General features: G+C 45.0%; 1 protein-coding gene across 2 annotated transcripts in view; it reads right to left on the reverse strand.

The window, feature by feature from the left end:
• Positions 1–21,408, reverse strand: part of samd12 (sterile alpha motif domain containing 12) — a 125,038-nt gene that overhangs the window by 70,417 nt on the left and 33,213 nt on the right. For both annotated transcript variants that reach the window (XM_021571816.3, XM_021571815.3), the window contains exon 3: positions 13,288–13,417. In XM_021571816.3, the coding sequence (XP_021427491.2) occupies positions 13,288–13,417 (130 nt within the window). The remainder of the gene's footprint in view (positions 1–13,287; positions 13,418–21,408) is intronic.

Here is a 21,408-nt window from a genome sequence, read left to right on the forward strand (position 1 = left end):
GCGCAGACCGAACAAGCAGCCACGAAGCGACGCGTGTCATGCTCCCGGGTGGACCACCAAAAGCGCTGGCGAATGGAAGCAAGCGTACCCCGAACGCCAGGGTGGCCGGCTAACTTGGCAGAGTGAGCCCACTGAAGAACGGCCAGACGAGTAGGAACGGGAACGAAAAGAAGGTTCCTGGGACAAGCGCGCGGCGACGGAGTTTGAGTGAGTGCTTGCTTTACCTGCCTCTCAATTCCCCAGACAGTCAACCCGACAACACGCCCCTCAGGGAGAATCCCCTCGGGGTCAGTGGAGGCTACTGAAGAACTGAAGAGACGAGATAAAGCATCAGGCTTGGTGTTCTTAGAGCCCGGACGATAAGAAATCACGAACTCGAAACGAGCGAAAAACAGCGCCCAGCGCGCCTGACGCGCATTAAGTCGTTTGGCAGAACGGATGTACTCAAGGTTCCTATGGTCAGTCCAAACGACAAAAGGAACGGTCGCCCCCTCCAACCACTGTCGCCATTCGCCTAGGGCTAAGCGGATGGCGAGCAGTTCGCGGTTTCCCACATCATAGTTACGTTCCGATGGCGACAGGCGATGAGAAAAATACGCGCAAGGGTGGACCTTGTCGTCAGAGAAGGAGCGCTGAGAAAGAATGGCTCCCACGCCCACCTCTGACGCGTCAACCTCGACAATGAACTGTCTAGAGACGTCAGGTGTAACAAGGATAGGTGCGGATGTAAAACGATTCTTGAGGAGATCAAAAGCTCCCTGGGCGGAAACGGACCACTTAAAGCACGTCTTGACAGAAGTAAGGGCTGTGAGAGGGGCTGCCACCTGACCGAAATTACGGATGAAACGACGATAGAAGTTCGCGAAGCCGAGAAAGCGCTGCAACTCGACGCGTGACATAGGGACGGGCCAATCAATGACAGCTTGGACCTTAGCGGGATCCATCTTAATGCCTTCAGCGGAAATAACAGAACCGAGAAATGTGACGGAGGAGGCATGAAAAGAGCACTTCTCAGCCTTCACAAAAAGACAATTCTCTAAAAGGCGCTGGAGGACACGTCGAACGTGCTGAACATGAATCTGGAGTGACGGTGAAAAAATCAGGATATCGTCAAGGTAAACGAAAACAAAGATGTTCAGCATGTCTCTCAGGACATCATTGACTAATGCCTGAAAGACAGCTGGAGCGTTAGCGAGGCCGAAAGGAAGAACCCGGTATTCAAAGTGCCCTAACGGAGTGTTAAACGCCGTCTTCCACTCGTCCCCCTCCCTGATGCGCACGAGATGGTAAGCGTTACGAAGGTCCAACTTAGTGAAAAACCTGGCTCCCTGCAGGATCTCGAAGGCTGAAGACATAAGAGGAAGCGGATAACGATTCTTCACTGTTATGTCATTCAGCCCTCGATAATCTATGCAGGGGCGCAGGGACCCGTCCTTCTTCTTAACAAAAAAAACCCCCGCTCCGGCGGGAGAGGAGGAGGGGACTATGGTACCGGCGGCAAGAGCTACAGACAAATAATCTTCGAGAGCCTTACGTTCGGGAGCCGACAGAGAGTATAGTCTACCCCGGGGGGGAGTGGTTCCCGGAAGGAGATCAATACTACAATCATACGACCGGTGTGGAGGAAGAGAGGTGGCCCTGGACCGACTGAACACCGTGCGCAGATCGTGATATTCCTCCGGCACCCCTGTCAAATCGCCAGGCTCCTCCTGTGAAGAAGAGACAGAGGAAACAGGAGGGATAGCAGACATTAAACATTTCACATGACAAGAGACGTTCCAGGAGAGGATAGAATTACTAGACCAATTAATGGAAGGATTATGACAAACTAGCCAGGGATGGCCCAAAACAACAGGTGTAAAAGGTGAACGAAAAATTAAAAAAGAAATGGTTTCGCTATGATTACCAGAAACAGTGAGGGTTAAAGGTAGCGTCTCACGCTGAATCCTGGGGAGAGGACTACCATCCAGGGCGAACAAGGCCGTGGACTCCCTTAACTGTCTGAGAGGAATGTCATGTTCCCGAGCCCAGGTCTCGTCCATAAAACAGCCCTCCGCCCCAGAGTCTATTAAGGCACTGCAGGAAGCTGACGAACCGGTCCAGCGTAGATGGACCGACAAGGTAGTGCAGGATCTTGAAGGAGAGACAGGAGTAGTAGCGCTCACCAGTAGCCCTCCGCTTACTGATGAGCTCTGGCTTTTACTGGACATGAAGTGACAAAATGACCAGCAGAACCGCAATAGAGACAGAGGCGGTTGGTGATTCTCCGTTCCCTCTCCTTAGTCAAGATGCGGATACCTCCCAGCTGCATAGGCTCAGCACCCGAGCCGGCAGAGGAAGATGGTAGTGATGCGGAGAGGGGGGCAACGGAGAACGCGAGCTCCTTTCCACGAGCTCGGTGACGAAGATCAACCCGTCGCTCAATGCGAATAGCGAGTTCAATCAAGGAATCCACGCTGGAAGGAACCTCCCGGGAGAGAATCTCATCCTTTACCTCTGCGCGGAGACCCTCCAGAAAACGAGCGAGCAAAGCCGGCTCGTTCCAGCCACTGGAGGCAGCAAGAGTGCGAAACTCAATAGAGTAGTCTGTTATGGATCGATTACCCTGACATAGGGAAGACAGGGCCCTGGAAGCCTCCTCCCCAAAAACAGATCGATCAAAAACCCGTATCATCTCCTCCTTAAAGTCCTGATACTGGTTAGTACACTCAGCCCTTGCCTCCCAGATTGCCGTGCCCCACTCACGAGCCCGTCCAGTAAGGAGAGATATGACGTAGGCGACACGAGCAGTGCTCCTGGAGTAAGTGTTGGGCTGGAGAGAAAACACAATATCACACTGGGTGAGGAACGAGCGGCATTCAGTGGGCTCCCCAGAGTAACACGGCGGGTTATTGATTCTGGGCTCCGGAGATTCGAAAGCCCTGGAAGTGGCCGGTGGATCGAGGCGGAGATGGTGAACCTGTTCTGTGAGGTTGGAGACTTGGGTGGCCAGGGTCTCAACGGCATGTCGAGCAGCAGACAATTCCTGCTTGTGTCTGCCTAGCATCGCTCCCTGGATCTCGACGGCTGAGTGGAGAGGATCCGAAGTCGCTGGGTCCATTCTTGGTCGGATTCTTCTGTTACGGGGTCGGATTCTTCTGTTACGGTGCGTGAATGAGGACCCAAAAGCGAATTAACGTAAACAGAGCTTCTTTAATAACAAAACAAAACGTAGGCTCAGATGGACCGGCAGGTTCCGACAGGACAGGACAAGGTTGCAGCAAACATGACGATAGTCTGGTTCAGGCATGAACAACACAAACAAGAATCCGACAAAGACAGGAGCAGAAACAGAGAGAGATATAGAGGACTAATCAGAGGGAAAAAGGGAACAGGTGGGAAAAGGGGTGACGAGGTAGTTAGGAGGAGACAAGGCACAGCTGGGGGAAAGAGGGGGAGAAAAGGTAACCTAACAACGACCAGCAGAGGGAGACAGGGTGAAGGGAAAGGACAAAAACAAGACACAACATGACCGTACATGACATCAGCTCCAAGTGATTGGAAATTTAAAATCAAAATAGAAAGACGTGATCATATACAAATGTAAGTAAGGTTTGAAATTATTGTGTTTTAGTCAAAAATATCAGTTTGGGCTTCCTGCGGTCAATCTGCAGCCTACAAATTATTTGTAATTACGTTCCGGCCCCCGACCATCCGCTCAAGAAGAAAAAAAAATGCATCTAGTTGAGGATCCCTGCTCTAGTCTATCCATTCAATACATGTTATTACATTTCTGCGCGGGTATGCTAGCAGGTAGCGTCGAGCAGCCAATGAAGACCCACTGAAGAAATATCTTCATCTTGCGACATAACACACTTAACATAATTATTACTCTTCTTTCACCCATAGGCACCTCCTTCTGGGAGCTCTTGATTTTCATAATCCCTAATTTAATGTTCTTTAATATAATTTGTTTAAAAAGTGGCGGATTTGGTCCGGTAATAAAAACGCAATGGAGAAAGTAGAGTCTAATGAATTACGCTCGTTATGGAAGGCCTTTGTGGCAGTGTGCGGGATTGGGGAGCTAGATAGTAGATAATTCCCGGTGATTACCATGCATAAACCCAACCCCTGTAGAGCCACCCATCGCTCGTTGACCCTAATGACTCTGGGCTCCGGATCGCTCCTCATGATTGGCTAGCAGCCGTGAACGTTCCCTGGTTTACGGTCTCACAGCGGGGTGGTGTGACTGCCACATGCTCTCTCTTTCACCCCCAAGCTCCTTCCTCCCATCCACTCCTCCAACAGCACTGTACTTACTGACTCTTTACGCACTGTAGATTTTCATAACGATTTGTTACTTAACGACTTTGTGCATATTTACTTTCTTTGACACGGCTCATTATTTGAGGTAACAAAAATAACAAAAAAGGGTGTTTTGTGAAAGCATTGTAGGCTAGGTCATCTTCTGAATGTCACTTTTGGTGATTTAATTCAGTTTTAGGCTTTATGCAACCATGAATTACCACACAAAGCTGTGTGTTGGTGGTATAAAGCTAACAGCATTGTAGAGCTGGGACGATAAACCGAGAATTATCAACACCACACCGATCACTTATCGCAGGCCTTTTGCTGATATCGTTCATTACAATAAGTAGCCTATACTAGAGAAATGTGAAATTGGAAATGAATAACTTTGCTAAATGGGTGTTTGTTAAATGTGACAACTGATGGCTACAACCATCAAACTAGTAGTAGTTGTAGTTTAAAAATATAAACCCAGCAGATTAAGGTTATAAACTTATCGTTATCGCATCAGTTCAAAAAATGTATCACGATATCGGTTGCTGCCTAAATCGCCCAGCTCTACAGCATCGGAAAATCTACTCTGCCAAAACATGTTATTTGCAGATAACTATGGCAAGTGTGGCAAAAACGCTAAATGTGTCCAAAAAAACAAATCAAATTGTAATGCCAGCTCCTGTATGGTTTAATGATAGCTACTCTGTATTTGTGTAGTAGTCAACTAGACATTTTACTGGTCTACGAGGGCCAGTAAAATGGGATGTGAGTGAGGGGGTGAGAACGACAACATGAACGCTAAAGGATCACTTGAGGAGTCTATAAATAACGACCAACCATCACTTGGCACCTCATCCGAAATCCAACACAAATCTGCCTTTCAACAGGGACACCTCTTTAGCTTTACCTCGTGGCTGGCTATCTGTTCTATAAACAAACAACCATACAGGATGTATGAGAGATAAAGCTTTCAGATCAATGACTAAACAACTGCTATAATAACGCATCTTTAGTCATCAACAGCTCAGAGTTAAAAGGCGATAGAACTGCACGATTGTGGACAGCTTAAGATGCGTCGAGATAAGAGCATTTCGGAGCCAAGCTGCCAGTTTTTTGGCGGCAGTGCCAACATAGCGCCTCTCCTCTCCTTCCAGTAGCAGCCGGGCGAAACGCCTCTGTTGAGGTCCAGACTTCTCTCTCTCTCTCTCCACTGCAGTTCTGAGTCATTGACTCAACAATCCCACGAAGCCACAACAGGGAATGTATCAAACCACAATTAATACACAGAGCAGTGTAGCATGTCCAGGCGAAGAAAGAAGAGAGGAGTAGAGGATGAGGGGAGAACGCCTGAAGAGAGAGAAGGTTGAGAGTAGAGGTTGACCGATTAATTAGGGCCGATTTCAAGTTTTCATAACAATTTTTACACCTTTATTTAATCTTTATTTAACTAGGCAAGTCCATTAAGAACACATTCTTATTTTCAATGACAGCCTAGGAACAGTGGGTTAACTGCCTTGTTCAGGGGCAGAATGACAGATTTTCACCTTGTCAGCTCAGGGGATCCAAACTTGCAACCTTACAGTTAACTAGTCCAACGCAATAACGACCTGCCTCGCTCTCGTTGCACTCCACAAGGAGACTGGCTGTTACACGAATGCAGTAAGCCAAGGTAAGTTGCTAGCTAGCACTCATCTTATAAAAAACAATCAATCATAATCACTAGTTAACTACACATGGTTGATGATATTACTAGATATTATCTAGCGTGACCTGCGTTGCATATAATCTGACTGAGCATACAAGCATACAAGTATCTAAGTATCTGACTGAGCGGTGGTAGGCAGAAGCAGGCACGTAAACATTAATTCAAACAGCACTTTCGTGCGTTTTGCCAGCAGCTCTTCGTTGTGTGTCAAGTATTGCACTGTTTATGACTTCAACCCTATCAACTCCCGAGATGAGGCTGGTGTAACCGAAGTGAAATGGCTAGCTAGTCAGCATGTGCTAATAGCGTTTCAAACGTCACTCGCTCTGAGCCTTCTAGTAGTTGTTCCCCTTGCTCTGCATGGGTAACGCTGCTTCGACGGTGGCTGTTGTCGTTGTGTTGCTGGTTCGAGCCCAGGGTGGAGCGAGGCGAGGGACGGAAGCTATACTGTTACACTGGCAATACTAAAGTGCCTATAAGAACATCCAATAGTCAAAGGTTAATGAAATACAAATGGTATAGAGGGTCCTATAATTAGTCCTATAATTCCTATACTAACTACAACCTAAACCTTCTTACCTGGGAATATTGAAGACTCATGTTAAAAGGAACCACAGCTTTCATATGTTCTCATGTTCTGAGCAAGGAACTGAAACGTTAGCTTCCTTACATAGCACATATTGCACTTTTACTTTCTTCTCCAACACTTTGTTTTTGCATTATTTAAACCAAATTGAACATGTTTCATTATTTACTTGAGGCTAAATTGATTTTATTGATGTATTATATTAAGTTAAAATAAGTGTTCATTCAGTATTGTTGTAATTGTCATTATTACAAATACATTTCAAAATTTAATTAAAATCATTATCGGTCGACCTCTAGTTGAGAGGGACTGGGCGTGGATTTGAAGAAAAGAAGACAAAAAGTAAGAAAAGAAGAAGAGTGTAGAGAAAGAAGAGACTTGTACAGGACTGACTAGACAACTTGGGGATGAGTGGAGTGCTAAGACAAAGCACAGTGACCCCAAAATGCGGGAGCACTGGGACAGTGGTGGAGTTAGAGTAGCTATTTCCTAATGGGTCACATCATGGCAGGTAACATTGTTTTATTTAGAGATTGGTTGTGTTAGTATTCGAATAATATCGTGTCAGTTTTTCGGATAGTAAAAATTCTTATTGTAAAGTCGTTTGCTCGACCGATCAGAATGACGCAAAGGTAAACAGGGGACAGGGTGCTTTTCTCAGGTAATTTGCCAGCAACGGCGACAGAGAATTTTGCCATGACAGAAGAATTGCTATTTGAAGTGGGGGAAACAGCATACCGATGTCAGGGCAGCCTGGACGGCGAAATGCCCAGCAGTAGCTCAACTCACCGTTTTATAAAAACGTTGCAAGGATTATTTCATTTAGAAAAATCGTTTTCATTGTTAAAATAGGTCTACTCCAAAAATGAACACTCACTTAAGTAATCAAATACTAACGTCCGTTCGGATATCTGGATATTCCATTAACCGTGCCCATCCCTAATGCACACGCACACACACTCTGACTCAACCCCAGCTAAGGTAAGAGGGCTTCTGTTTCCATCTGAATAAGTGTAATACTTTCCTCTCCTCTAGCTCTGTCTGATGGGAACATTGCCAGACAACAAAGCTCCCTTTTTACTTCATCGCCTGTATCCACTTATCTTTGGCCAATTGACAGAGAAAATTATTTAAGCCACTTCTGCCTCTTCAGTTGCACAATATTGATTGGATTTAAATTTCACTCCCACTCTTCCCACTCTCCAGTAGCCTGTCCGCCCTTCTATACCATTACCCCTGTAAGCCTGTTGGTTGGCGGTGTTAGCTCTGCCCTCTCTCACTGTCCGCCCCTCTATATCATTACCCCAAACCTGCCTGGGAATGAGGCACTGCCTCCTCCTCATCCAAATATGAGTTACTATTGAAAATGACTACTCCCCCCTATAAAGGTACAGATACTGTAATATACATTATTCAAGTCAGCATATTCATAAATCTACATATACAAACCTACAGTGCACACACACACACAGAGCCCACAGACCAGGCGTTAGATTAATGGGCAGGGGGAGTGCAGACCTCCCTCAGTGTGGGGCTGCTGGCAGATTAATCTATGGCCTGGCACAGTCGACCACCGCGTTTGATGAATGGGGCTTAGAGTACACACACACACACACACACACACACACACACACACACACACACACCCCGGCGGGATCTGTCCCTTTTTGCGTTTGAACCAAAAGCCATGCTAATTACTGCTCTGTGGAGCAGCAGAGGGTGAAGACAGGGGCACAAAAGCAGCAAATTAGCCTCACTTTCCCAACTCTCTCCAAAATGGCTCCAGTCAGCAAACATACATGTGTTCATGTGTTTGACAGTACGAGCTGGGCTGGCTGGAACTGGAGATAGAGGGGGAGAATGTAGATCTAGATAAAACCGTCAGACACAGCTGCATGTGTGGGTCTTCTGTGTAAGTGGGTATAGACTACTGAATGTTTCAGGAGGCTCTGGTTACCTTCCACATATGCAATAATTCATTTCATGCAATGAGCAATACATCCTTGTCAATGTAATATTCTATAATGGTCTAAAAGAGGGGCATCATTCTCAATGGGCTGCAGCCCTCTTCCTGAATGAAGCCAAGCACAGCAGCAGAGGGATAATCAGATGCACAGACTGCAACCTCAGCAGGATGCTAATGCAGAGTCACTGCCCATCTACAGTATCTGGTCACTAATCGTTGTTTATTAACTAGCGCAGAGGAACAATATAATACATTGTATTTGATTTGTGAGAGGAACCAAATGATCATACAATTAGGTGGCTCTCCAGATCACTCAGATCCAATCTAAATCACTTACTATTGCATTCGTTCCATTGTGTCACTCAATGTTTCTCCTCACAATCATTGAGGATCAATTGCATCCTTCAGAATTCTCCACTTATGATCACTTGGGATCAATCTAACCTCATAATCAAGCAATCCATCCGCTTGGATCCAGACATCGTCAAGACATAATCAAGGCCCACATAAAAATAAAAAAAAATCACCTCATCAGTGGGATGACTAACTGACAATTCCCTCTGTCTCTCTACCCGACAGCTGTCCAGATGGGTCATTTGTTAGGAGAAATAGAGGCCTTCACGAATCCACGTCTACCCAAATACCCGAGCAGGTCCAGAATTCTAAATAATGTCACAGCTTTGGGTCAGATCTGATTTAATAGTCACGGGTATGTGGGTATGTGTAATTCTAACAGACTTGTCCGAAAGGGCCCATATAGATCAGAAGGAGACTGCTGCAGTAGAGAGAGCGAGAGAAATGGTATCATTAATAATGTGGCTCTTGCTTTTCATGAGAGTGGAACGTGGCGCGTGTAGCTTGCGGTTGGCCAATCATAAGTCATCAAAGCAGCAATAGGCTACAGCCATAGAGCCTCACACCGTGAGGCAAAAGTTAGAAGATATGGAATCAATGGAAGATGGAATTAAAATTACTTTTAAAGGATAGCCTACAAACGACCAACAGCCAACAGACAGTCAGGTTGCTACTTAATATTCTGAACGGAGTTGTAGGATGAGAAAGCACATGCACTGCAGCCTCAGTTAGCCTAGCTTAATTAGAGTCTCCCAGTTTGATGCAATCCAACACCGGTCCTACGTGATCATATTTGATGATAAATAACCTAGCTATGGCAGCTATAGTGCGAGATGGCTTGGTTGGTTGGTTTCTGTCGCTTGTCTCTCCCCTCCCATCCTCCCCGCTCCCCATGTCACTCGCTCACAGTACGACCCCTCACCCCACCTGCTAGAGTGGCACCCCTCTCCCTCTAGTGCTTTATCAGCTCCGGTTAATAAAGTAGCTTTAAAAATGAACAATAAACTTTTTCTGCTGCTTCCCTCACTCGGATCGTACCGGGTCTGGATTCGACCAGGTCTCTATACGGAGGGGGTCTAGTTGTCCTTTGGTCCATTTGAAACGGGCCTCTATTCATTTTTATTTATGCATTTCGGTTCCGGGTGAAAGTTTTTGGACCCGTGAAGACCTCTAAGGAGAATATTCAGGTAGTATCATGTTTATTTTTTAACTTACTAAAATGGTCAACAGTGGAGCCGTTTGCAGGCTGAGCGTCAGTAATAAGCATGTAGCCTTTAGCCTGAATGCCTAGTCCTCAGAGAGACATTGGTGTAGTTTAGGATGGGCTAGTCCTCGTTCCTCAAGTGCTGTTTAGGCCTATTGCCCAGTAGATGGGTATACATTTTCTACCCTGTGCGACACCTACCCAGGCACGTTCAAATCAGTCTGTGTAGATTATGATTTGAACGTGCTTGGGTAGGTGTCGCACAGGGTAGCAAATGTATATTTGATGAGCTGTGAGAAAGGTGAAAAACACCATTTAAATGACCCCTCTACTGGGTAACGGTCAAAGACTCCAGTCACCAAAGTCATAGACTGTTGTCTCTGCTAACACACGGCAAGCGGTACCGGAGCGCCAGGTATAGGTCCAAAAGGCTCCTTAACAGCTTCTAACCCCAAGCCATAAGACTGCTGAACAATTAGTCAAAATGGCCACCCGGACCATTTGCATTACATTGATTGGGTCCTACACAGTACTTGAGGAATGAGCACCAGCCCATCATAACCCACACCAGCTGTGATTTGAACATGTCTGGGGAGGTGTCTCACAGGTTGCCACTGTGTAATATGTGCCACTGTGATTTGTAAAGGGAGAGATGGACCGAGGAAAAACGAGGGGGTGTTTACAGGATGGAACTTGGCTGTGTGACAAGCTTATACCTTTTACAACATTTATAAGCGGTGTGCAACATGTGCAACTGGGTTAAGCAGCAGTCAGGGTTTTTCCAATAGCACTTGGTGATACATCAAAACACTCGATATTACAATAAAAGACTACTATCCTTCTTACTATGCTCTTACAGAGGTGAACCACTGAATAGAACCAATGCTGTTAAAAACATCACCATTTCTCTACAGTCACTTTAGATTGTTTGATTCTTATATTTTTGACTGCAAGTGTGTGTCCCAAATGGCACTCTATTCCCTACATTTTTTTATATTTTTTTTTTAACCTTTATTTAACTAGGCAAGTCAGTTAAGAACAAATTCTTATTTACAATGACGGCCTAGGAACACTGGGTTAAACTGCCCTGTTCAGGGGCAAAACAACAGATTTTTACCTTGTCAGCTTGGGGATTCGATCTAGCAACCTTTCGGTTACTAGCCCAACGCACTAACCACTAGGCTACCTGCCATTTAGTGCACTACTTCTGTCCAGAGCCATATGGGCCCCTATAGGTCAAAAGTAGCGCACTACATACGGAATAGGGTGCCATTTGGGATACACTGCCCAACTGTCTCATATCTATTTCAATTCCTTTCTTTATCTGTCTGGAGTGGGAGGCCATTGGATCACCATGTTCTAATTCATTCAATGCACCGCTCCATGACAGGGGAGTGCGATTCAATCGACGCCAACCCCTTCACTTCCCTCTTCTGATTACATATGTTTGTGCACCTCTCCACTGATTACACTTACGGGTATCAGTAAATGTGTACTAAACTCATTTACCACACTACGCTGTTTGCTCGCTGCCACGACTCAGTCTCTGTAATTACACAAGATTAGGGGACTAATATCTAATTACACCTTAATATGCTTTAATGCATTTTAAAATGACAGCTCGGTGTTAATGTCAAACTCGGAGGTGGTCTTTCGGGAGCGTTGAGAGGGGGTGGGGGATCTTGGCAATCGAGGTGCTCGGATGGGAAACATTGATTTTGACTTTGGCTGCCGCTCCACGTTGCTGGCAGGGGATGGCAACCGACAGCTGCATATTGAAGTCGTTCAACGAACTGAAAACGTAGTGCTGCTGCAAAGCCTTGAGACGTAAAATATCTTCCACGGTCAGAGCTGGGACATAAATAAGGGACGTGTAAGAGTTATGATTTGGATACGGTGCCCTGTATTGATTTGCTACTTCTGAAAGGAGGACCAGTGGGCCAAGACCAATGAAAATTGGTAGTATTGACTTCCTACAAGAGCGTTGGGTTCTCTCTGACTGTTGAAAATATTATCTTACTACTCTGTTACCATAGAGACCATAGCAAAAGTAAGTCCTATCAAACAAAGGGCCTTCTCCTAATCAGACCAGAAACGAACCACACACAGCATTTTCAATTTCCAACTCAATTTCCTTGCCCTGGCCAGTGGGACTCAATAGGTCTTTCTAGTTGTGTTTTGTGTACACAGTACTTGTTCCTATTCTACTAGTTTGTTTACACAGTGTGGTACTCAAGCACAATACTACATTCCTCATGATTTGCTTGCTCTAGTTAAATCTAATCTAGTGAAAAAATTATGCATGATATTTCTGCATGTTTGGGATGCAAATTGCATTGTGAGCCCGATTGGTATGGCCCTGGCCTGTTTTAATTGCAGTCTGTTAATTCATGCTGGTTGGGATGACGAGGGGAATTGCTAGCGTGTTTTGTGCATATCGTTATCGCTAATTGGGCCGGTGGTTAACCCCTTATCCACTCCTCTGATCCTGAGACAAAAACATCTCACAACTGCAGGTCATTACACTAATTGTGAGACAACATCTTAGGTCATGTGCTTGTTTCATTATCGGCGGGCTAAATGAGGAAATGCATATTCAGAGACAACGTGCTAAAGATGATCTACTATTTTAAACCTAAGTTTATTGCCGAGTTTGAATTTAGCCAAACTCGTGGTGATGGTTCTCATGAGCAAAATGAGATGGATGAACTGGGCCCTTTTCTTTCTTTATTACATAGTGCATCATTTGCTATTTTATTTGTTTATGTACATGTTATTGACATGGGCTAAGTGGGATTCTTACTGCACGTCACCAGCTCCTACTAATCTTAATGGAAAGTAGCATTTTTCAGCTAGCATTTTCTACCCCTTAATGGAACGCCGCTGCAGTGTGCGCCGGTTGAGCCCTTAACCCCAGCGACCTCGGTTTCCTCACGGCCTAAGTGCATTATGGGTGAAGTGCTCAATTTCGCCAGTCACGGCGAGCTGCAAATAAACATTCTTAATGTAATCAGTTGTGCTCCGAGAGGTTGAGTGCGTGGCAATTAGCCTTCGTCATTATGCGGCAGGCGGGTCGTTGGCGGGTGGACGGGTGTGACCTTGGAGGGGCTCGTTAGGGGGATGATTGACATGGCGACGGTGGCAACAGTGACCGCGACGAGACAGACAGACTCAGGCTGTGGCGGGCGCACCTGTGATGTCATGCTGCTTGAAGGAGTCACTGTAGATCTGGTGCTGCTTGGGGCAGTGCTTCTTCAGCCACTTGCACACGTCCTGCTGGGTCCACAGGGCCACCGGCTTGGACAGCTTTACGTTCCCCGACTGCGTGGAGGGGAAAGACAACAGATGACTTATAGGGGCAAAATAGATGGCACATACAGTACTAACACAGACTGTACATATACAGTGCACACACAAACAATACAATATCAACCAATGTAGATAAAAGGGCCATCTGTATAATCCGGATGGCACAGTTCCTAAGACTAGATCTGCAGGTCAGTAATACACAAGAGTAGCTAGCTCATACACCATGCTGGCCTTAGGGTTAGAAATTACACAGTACATGCCAGTCTTCAGAGGGTTAGAAATTACACAGTACATGCCAGTCTTCAGAGGGTTAGAAATTACACAGTACATGCCAGTCTTCAGAGGATTAGAAATTACACAGTACATGCCAGTCTTCAGAGGGTTAGAAATTACACAGTACATGCCAGTCTTCAGAGGGTTAGAAATTACACAGTACATGCCAGTCTTCAGAGGATTAGAAATTACACAGTACATGCCAGTCTTCAGAGGGTTAGAAATTACACAGTACATGCCAGTATTCGGATGGGGTTGTGTTAAATGCAGAAGACACATTTCAGTTGAATGCATTCAGTTGTACAACTGACTAGGTATCCCCCTTCCCTTACCAATGATATAGCAATGTCTACAGATATGGTAATAAGCAGATATGCATGTTACAGAAGAAGCACTAATGGAATCATTGTACAGCACTATTTACTAGACCAAAATGGGACATACTATAAATCCTTTGACAGACATCAACATGCAGCCAGGTTGATGGTTCATATGTTGCCTAATCCCTCAGGCATTCAGTGTGCGTCCCGCTGAACAAGCCGCCACTGTAGCGAAAGTGCAGGCATCGCTTCGTTTTGATTGAGGGGCGACTCAAATTACCCACCGAGAGAGGTGGTTAAAATTTCACATCCACCCCCTTCCTCCCATTTCCCTCCCACTCCAGTCAGCAGCGGCTCGCTGTGTGGTGCAGCATAGGAATAGAACATGCCTCCACCTCGGCTAGGCCAGCATAACATTACCCACCACATTCCCCTTTATGTCTCTACCTACCTACCTAACTAATTGACTGACTGACTGACTGTCAGTCAGTCAGTCAGTCAGTCAGAGAGAGACTGTCCTTCTCCCAGTGCCAAGTATAGCCACAGAGACACCAAATCTGCAGAGACGGAAGAGACAGGAGACCTCCGCTGAGGAGAAGACGGCGTTGCAACAACAACCCACGTTAACCATTAAATACAGCTCAGCTCGCCACCAATTAACCCTGACTAGCAGCCTGGGGCATATGGTACAGTACAGTACGGCGAATGAGCTAGTGTAGCTCTGGATGGCTTAGCCAGAAACACTACGATGAGCTAGTAGGGAGGAAAGGGGAGAGAAAGAAGAGAAGGTGTGTGTTTGTGTGCGACTGATCAACAACTACAGGAAGCAGTGCAGTGAAAAAGTATTTGCCCTCATTCTAAATTCTCTACTTTCGCATATATATATTTTTATACTGAATGTCAGATCTTCAACGCAAACCTAAAATTAGATAGAAGGGAACCGGAGTGAACAAATATCACATACGAATTTCATTTCATTTATTTCATAAACAAAAGTTATGCAACACCAACAGTAATGCCCCAGTGTGAAAGTCATTTCCACTTTACACTCAATAACTGGTTGTACCACCTTCAGGAAGCGTTTGGTTGGAGTCACTGCAACTAAAGGTGGCACAACCAGTTAGAGTGTAAAGTGGAAATGACTTTCACACGGGGGCATTACTGTTGGTGTTGCGTAACTTTTGTTTATGAAATTAAATGAGTATGTAATTCTTATTTGTTCACTCAGATTCCCTTTTATCTCAATTTTAGGTTTGCATTGAAGATCTGACATTCAGTATAAAAAAAATTATATATATATATGCAAAAGTAGAGAATTTAGAATGGGGGCAAATACTTTAAGGCAACTGACTCCAACCAAACGCTTCCTGTAGTTGTTGATCAGTCTCTCAAGTCGCTGTGGAGGAATTTTGACCCACTCTTTCCGTGCAGAACTGCTTTAAACGCAGCGACATTTGTGGGTTTTATCAGGCATGAACTGCTCGTTTCATGTCCTGCCACAACATCTCTATTGGGATCCGGTCTGGACTTTGACTAGGCCATTGCAAAACATCAAATGTAGACTTGATTGTCTGTTTTGGATCATTGTTTTGCTGCATGACCCCAGCTGGGCTTCAGCTCACAGACGATTGGCCTGACATTCTCAGATAATAGAAGGAAGTAATCTCTAAGGCAAGTCATCCAGGTCCTGAGGCAGCAAAGCATCCCCAAACCATCACACTACCACACCATGCTTGACCATTGGTATAAGGTTCTTACTGTGGAACGCAGTGTTTGGTTTTCGCAAAGCATAAATGGGACCTACAGTACCAGTCAAAACATTGGACACCTTCTGATTCCAGGGTTTTTCTTTATTTGGACTATTTTCTACATTGTAGAATAATAGTGAAAACATCAAAACTATGAAATAACAGATCTGGAATCATGTATTAACCTAAACATTTTTTTTTAAATGACAGTTTAGCACACTCTTGGCATTCTCTCAACCAGCTTCAAGAGGTAGTCACCTGGAATGCATTTCAATTAACATGACTGCCTTGTTAAAAGTTCATTTGTGGAATTTCTTTCCTTCTTAATGCATTTGAGCCAATAAGTTGTGTTGTGACAAGGTAGAGGTGGTATACAGGTGATAGCCCTATTTGGTAAAAGACCAAGTCCATATAATGGCAAGAACAGCTCAAATAAGTAAAGAGAAATGACAGTCCGACATTACTTTAAGACATAAAGGTCAGTCAATACGTAACATTTCAAGAACTTCCAAAATTTCTTCAAGTGCTGTCGCAAAAACCATCAAGCGCTATGATGAAACTGGCTCTCATGAGGACTGCCACAGGAAAGGAAGACCCAGAGTTACCTCTGCTGCAGAGGATAAGTTCATTAGAGTTACCAGCCTCAGAAATTGCAGTTTAAATAAATGCTACAGAGTTCAAGTAACAGACACATCTCAACATCAACTGTTCAGAGGAGACTGCGTTAATCAGGCCTCCATGGTTGAATTGCTGCAAAGAAACCCCTACTAAAAAGGACACCAACAAGATGAAGAGACTTGCTTGGGCCAAGAAACACGAGAAATGGACATTAGAACGATGGAAATTCGTCCAAATGTGAGATTTCTGGTTCCAACCGCTGTGCCTTTGTGAGACACAGAGTAGGTGACCACAGCATTCTGCAGCGATACGCCATCCCATCTGGTTTGCGCTTAGTGGGACTAGCTTTTGTTTTTCAACAGGACAATGACTCAAAATACACATCTAAGCAGTGTTAGGGCTATTTGACCAAGGAGAGAGACGGAGCGCTGCATCAGATGACCTCTCCTCCACAATCACCCAACCTCAACCCAATTGAGATGGTTTGGGATGAGTTGGACTACAGAGTGAAGGGAAACAGCATATACCAAGTGCTCAGCATATGTGGGAACTCCTTCAAGACTGTTGGAAAAACATTCCAGGTGAAGATGGTTGAGAGGATGCCAAGAGTGTGCAAAGCTGTCATCAAGGCAAAGGGTGGCTACTTTGAAGAATCTAAAACACATTTTGATTTCAAACTTGTTGGGTTACTCCATGATTCCATGTGTTATTTCATACTTCTGATGTATTCACTTTTATTCTACAATGTAGTAAAATAAAGAAAAACCCTTGAATGAGTAGGTGTCCAAACTTTGGACTGGTACTGTATGTCATCCAAGAGAGAGGGCTTGGCTTTGCTCAATCTACTGCTCAGCAGTGACTGTATATAATGTTCACTGCACAGGGTGAGCTCGCTGGGGTTGGAGGGAACTGCAACAGTTCCTGAATCAATAGCCATCCATGTATTTCATAGTACTGTAATGCAACACAGAGCAGTGTTTCTGGGTGAGGCTGAGTGAGTGAGTGAGTGAGTGAGTGAGTGAGTGAGTGAGTGAGTGAGAGAGACGGAGAAACAAAGGGAAATCATCCACAGAACTTCATGAGACTCTGGGCCAATTAGAGATTTGAGTGACAAGCGCCGGTGTGCAGAGCGAGAAAAAGCCAGCTTTATTTCTAAGTGAGAAATTGAGAATATGTCTGCATGCACAAGCTCGTAAATACACACACACACACACAAAAACAGTCAATCTGTCCTTGGCATAATTTAACACACTACGCAGTTCATGTATTTTACATGTTACCTTAGCAACAGAGCAAGGACAACTTCAAAACACAAACACTTTAAGGATGTCAGTTGCCAAAGCCATGAAAATGAAACCCACAGCAATAGGATACTTAATATTGATACTAAAAGCCTTACCGATGGATAGTTGATTAATTACTTACATTAATTCAAAGTAACACCATTATTACAATAATCTAAAGGCATTCAAGGAGCTCTCGTACTGTAGTGTTAGCATAGCTCCACCACTGTGTAGCCTAGTTAGTACACTACACAGCTCTGGCATTCACAAACATACAGCGCCATCTAGCGAATACATGGGCACACTGCATCATTCCAATACCACACTGCATCATTCCATCATTCCGATACATTTCCTCACTGTTGAGAGGGAATAGCCATTAGTGTCACACTGACTGAGTGGTCATTTGAGACGTCGAGCCCCAGTGTTGTTCTCGCCCCATCTCCTTCGTAGCTCACTTAATTAACTAGTCCAGCATTGCGGCAGGGGTTGCCTGGGCCTGCTGTTTCTCTCCCTTTATTATTTCGCTCTCTCCCAAAGCTCAACGGAAAAGAAAATTAACTAATTATTCCATTACGTTGCGGGGATAAGGCAGGCTAGGCTGTCGCTATGTGGACGGCAGGCCGAGCTGGGAGGGAGAAATGACACGCTATTCTGAGTGAATTAATAACCGCTTTCTTTAAAAGACGCCTCCAGGTTGAGAAATTGGATTTACAAGCAGCGTGAAGACCGACTTCATTGGGCCACATCAAAAGAACGTGCATACACAACGCTGGCTTTTAATTCCCTGACCTCGGAAGTCAATATGGGTCCATAACACAGCAGGGCAATAGGAGTTCATGTGTGTGTAAGACAAAGTAAGATATTGCTTTGGGCATGATATCTGTAGGGTCTCTTGATTTTCCATGATCATATATGCCGTTTAGAAGACGCTGTTATCCAATTTGACATAGTCATGCGTGCATATATTTTATGGGGTGGGTGGTCCCAGGAATCGAACCCATTATCCTGGAGTTGAAGGCACCATGCTCTACAAAGGTCATGCTTTCAGTCGATGCCGTTGCTTAGCCACAGAGTTCCTCTATAGGCAGAACTGCGCCGTACTGTGATGGCTCCGACGTTTTCTTTTCTTATGTGTAGCCTGGCCAGAGCAGTACAGCTTGGCTCGAGTTGGTTTGGCTCAGTAGTGTGAAAAGGGTATCAAAGTCATGAACTCAAATGGCAGATACTGTACAATGCGCATGGTTGAAAATACAGTTTGTGATTAAGACGTGTTGTACTTTATGCTACATGTGAAGAGTTGACTGATTCCCACCGATAAATCCATGATAATCGAAAACTTCAACAAGCATTTCTCAACGGCTGGCCATGCCTTCCTCAGCTACTCGCCCAAGCCTCCCCAGCTTCTCCTTTACCCAAATCCAGATAGCAGATGTTCTGAAAGAGCTGCAAAACCTGGACCCATACAAATCAGCTGGGCTTGACAATCTGGACACTCTATTTCTGAAACTATCTGCCGCCATTGTCGCAAGCCCTATTACCAGCCTGTTCAACCTCTCTTTTGTATCGTCTGAGATCCCCAAGGATTGGATAGCTGCCACAGTCATCCCCCTCTTCAAAGGGGGAGACACCCTGGACCCAAACTGTTACAGACCTATATCCATCCTGCCCTGCCTATCTAAGGTCTTCGAAAGCCAAGTCAACAAACAGATCACTGACCATCTCGATTCCCACCGTACCTTCTCCGCTGTGCAATCTGGTTTCCGAGCCGGTCACGGGTGCACCTCAGCCACGCTCAAGGTACTAAACGATATCATAACCGCCATCGATAAAAGACAGTACTGTGCATCCGTCTTCATCTGTGCATCCGACACCATTCTGTATACTTCTGCCCCTTCCTCGGACACTGTGCTATCTAACCTCCAAATGAGCTTCAATGCCATACAACACTCCTTCCGTGGCCTCCAACTGCTCTTAAATGCTAGTAAAACCAAATGCATACTTTTCAACCGTTCGCTGCCTGCTCCCGCACGCCCGACTAGCATCACCACCCTGGATGGTTCCGACCTAGAATATGTGGACATCTATAAGTACCTAGGTGTCTGGCTAGACTGTAAACTCTCCTTCCAGACTCATATCAAACATATCCAATCTAAAATCAAATCTAGAGTCGGCTTTCTATTTCGCAACAAAGCCTCCTTCACTCACGCCGCCAAACTTAGTAAAACTGACTATCCTACCGATCCTCGACTTCGGCGATGTCATCTACAAAATAGCTTCCAATACTCTACTCAGCAAACTGGATGCAGTTTATCACAGTGCCATCAATTTTGTTACTAAAGCACCTTATACCACCCACCACTGCGACCTGTATGCTCTAGTCGGCTGGCCCTCGCTACATATTCGTCGCCAGACCCACTGGTTCCAGGTCATCTACAAATCCATGCTAGGTAAAGCTCTGCCTTTTCGCAGTTCACTGGTCACGATGGCAACACCCACTCGTAGCACGCGCTCCAGCAGGTGTATCTCACTGATCATCCCTAAAGCAAACACCTCATTTGGCCGCCTTTCCTTCCAGTTCTCTGCTGCCTGTGACTGGAACGAATTGCAAAAAAAAAAAAAAAAAAAAAAAAAAAAAAAAAAAAAAAAAAAAAAATCGCTGAAGTTGGAAACTTTTATCTCCCTCACCAACTTTAAACATCTGCTATCTGAGCAGCTAACCGATCGCTGCAGCTGTACATAGTCCATTGGTAAATAGCCCACCCAATTTACCTACCTCATCCCCATACTGTTTTTATTTATTTACTTTTCTGCTCTTTTGCACACCAGTATCTCTACCTGCACATGACCATCTGATCATTTATCACTCCAGTGTTAATCTGCTAAATTGTAATTATTCGCCAACCTCCTCATGCCTTTTGCACACAATGTATATAGACTCTTTTTTTTCTACTGTGTTATTGACTTGTTTATTGTTTACTCCATGTGTAACTCTGTGTTGTTGTCTGTTCACACTGCTATGCTTTATCTTGGCCAGGTCACAGTTGTAAATAAGAACTTGTTCTCAACTAGCCTACCTGGTTAAATAAAGGTGAGAAAAAAAAATTAATGAAAAAAAGAAAAATGAAGTACGGTAACATAACGTCCACAGATTTTGTTTCTTTAAAAAAAAAAAAAAAGGCTCAGGAGATGAAGGTTGAGTCATACTTATCCCGGAAGCCAGCCGCATGTGTGGAAACTCCGTTCATGTGACGACTGACGTCAGCCTGCAGGCCCACGGCCCACCACAAGGAGTTGCTAGAGCGTGATGAGCCAAGTAAAGCCCCTCCCCCCCCCTCACCCAGACGATGCTGGGCCAATTGTGTGCCGCCCTATGGGACTCCTGGTCACGGCCAGTTGTGATTGGACCCAGGTCTGTAGTGACGTCTCTAGTACTATGGAGCAGTACCTATCTCTGAATAGGGATCCATGCCGTTATTACATTATTTTCAAATGAACCTACATGGTGGTTCATCACACTCTTATACTGTAGGAACACAGAAGGCCTGTACCACGCAGTGAGACCATAAAAAAACATCCTAGTTGTTCGTAGGCTTGTGCGTTATACCGTTTATCAGGGTATTTGGAAAAAGCCACAGGACGGTTTTTCAATATTTGAACATTTTCAATAAAATGTGAATATTTGTAACTACTTTAAGTTAATACCTGCAGCCAACTTGTGCAATACATTAGGAGATAAAGCAGAGTGCGTTCGTCAGGTC

This window comes from Oncorhynchus mykiss, chromosome 18, assembly GCF_057628025.1.
Source record: "Oncorhynchus mykiss isolate SJ-2025 chromosome 18, ASM5762802v1, whole genome shotgun sequence".
Classification (NCBI taxonomy): Eukaryota; Metazoa; Chordata; class Actinopteri; order Salmoniformes; family Salmonidae; genus Oncorhynchus; species Oncorhynchus mykiss.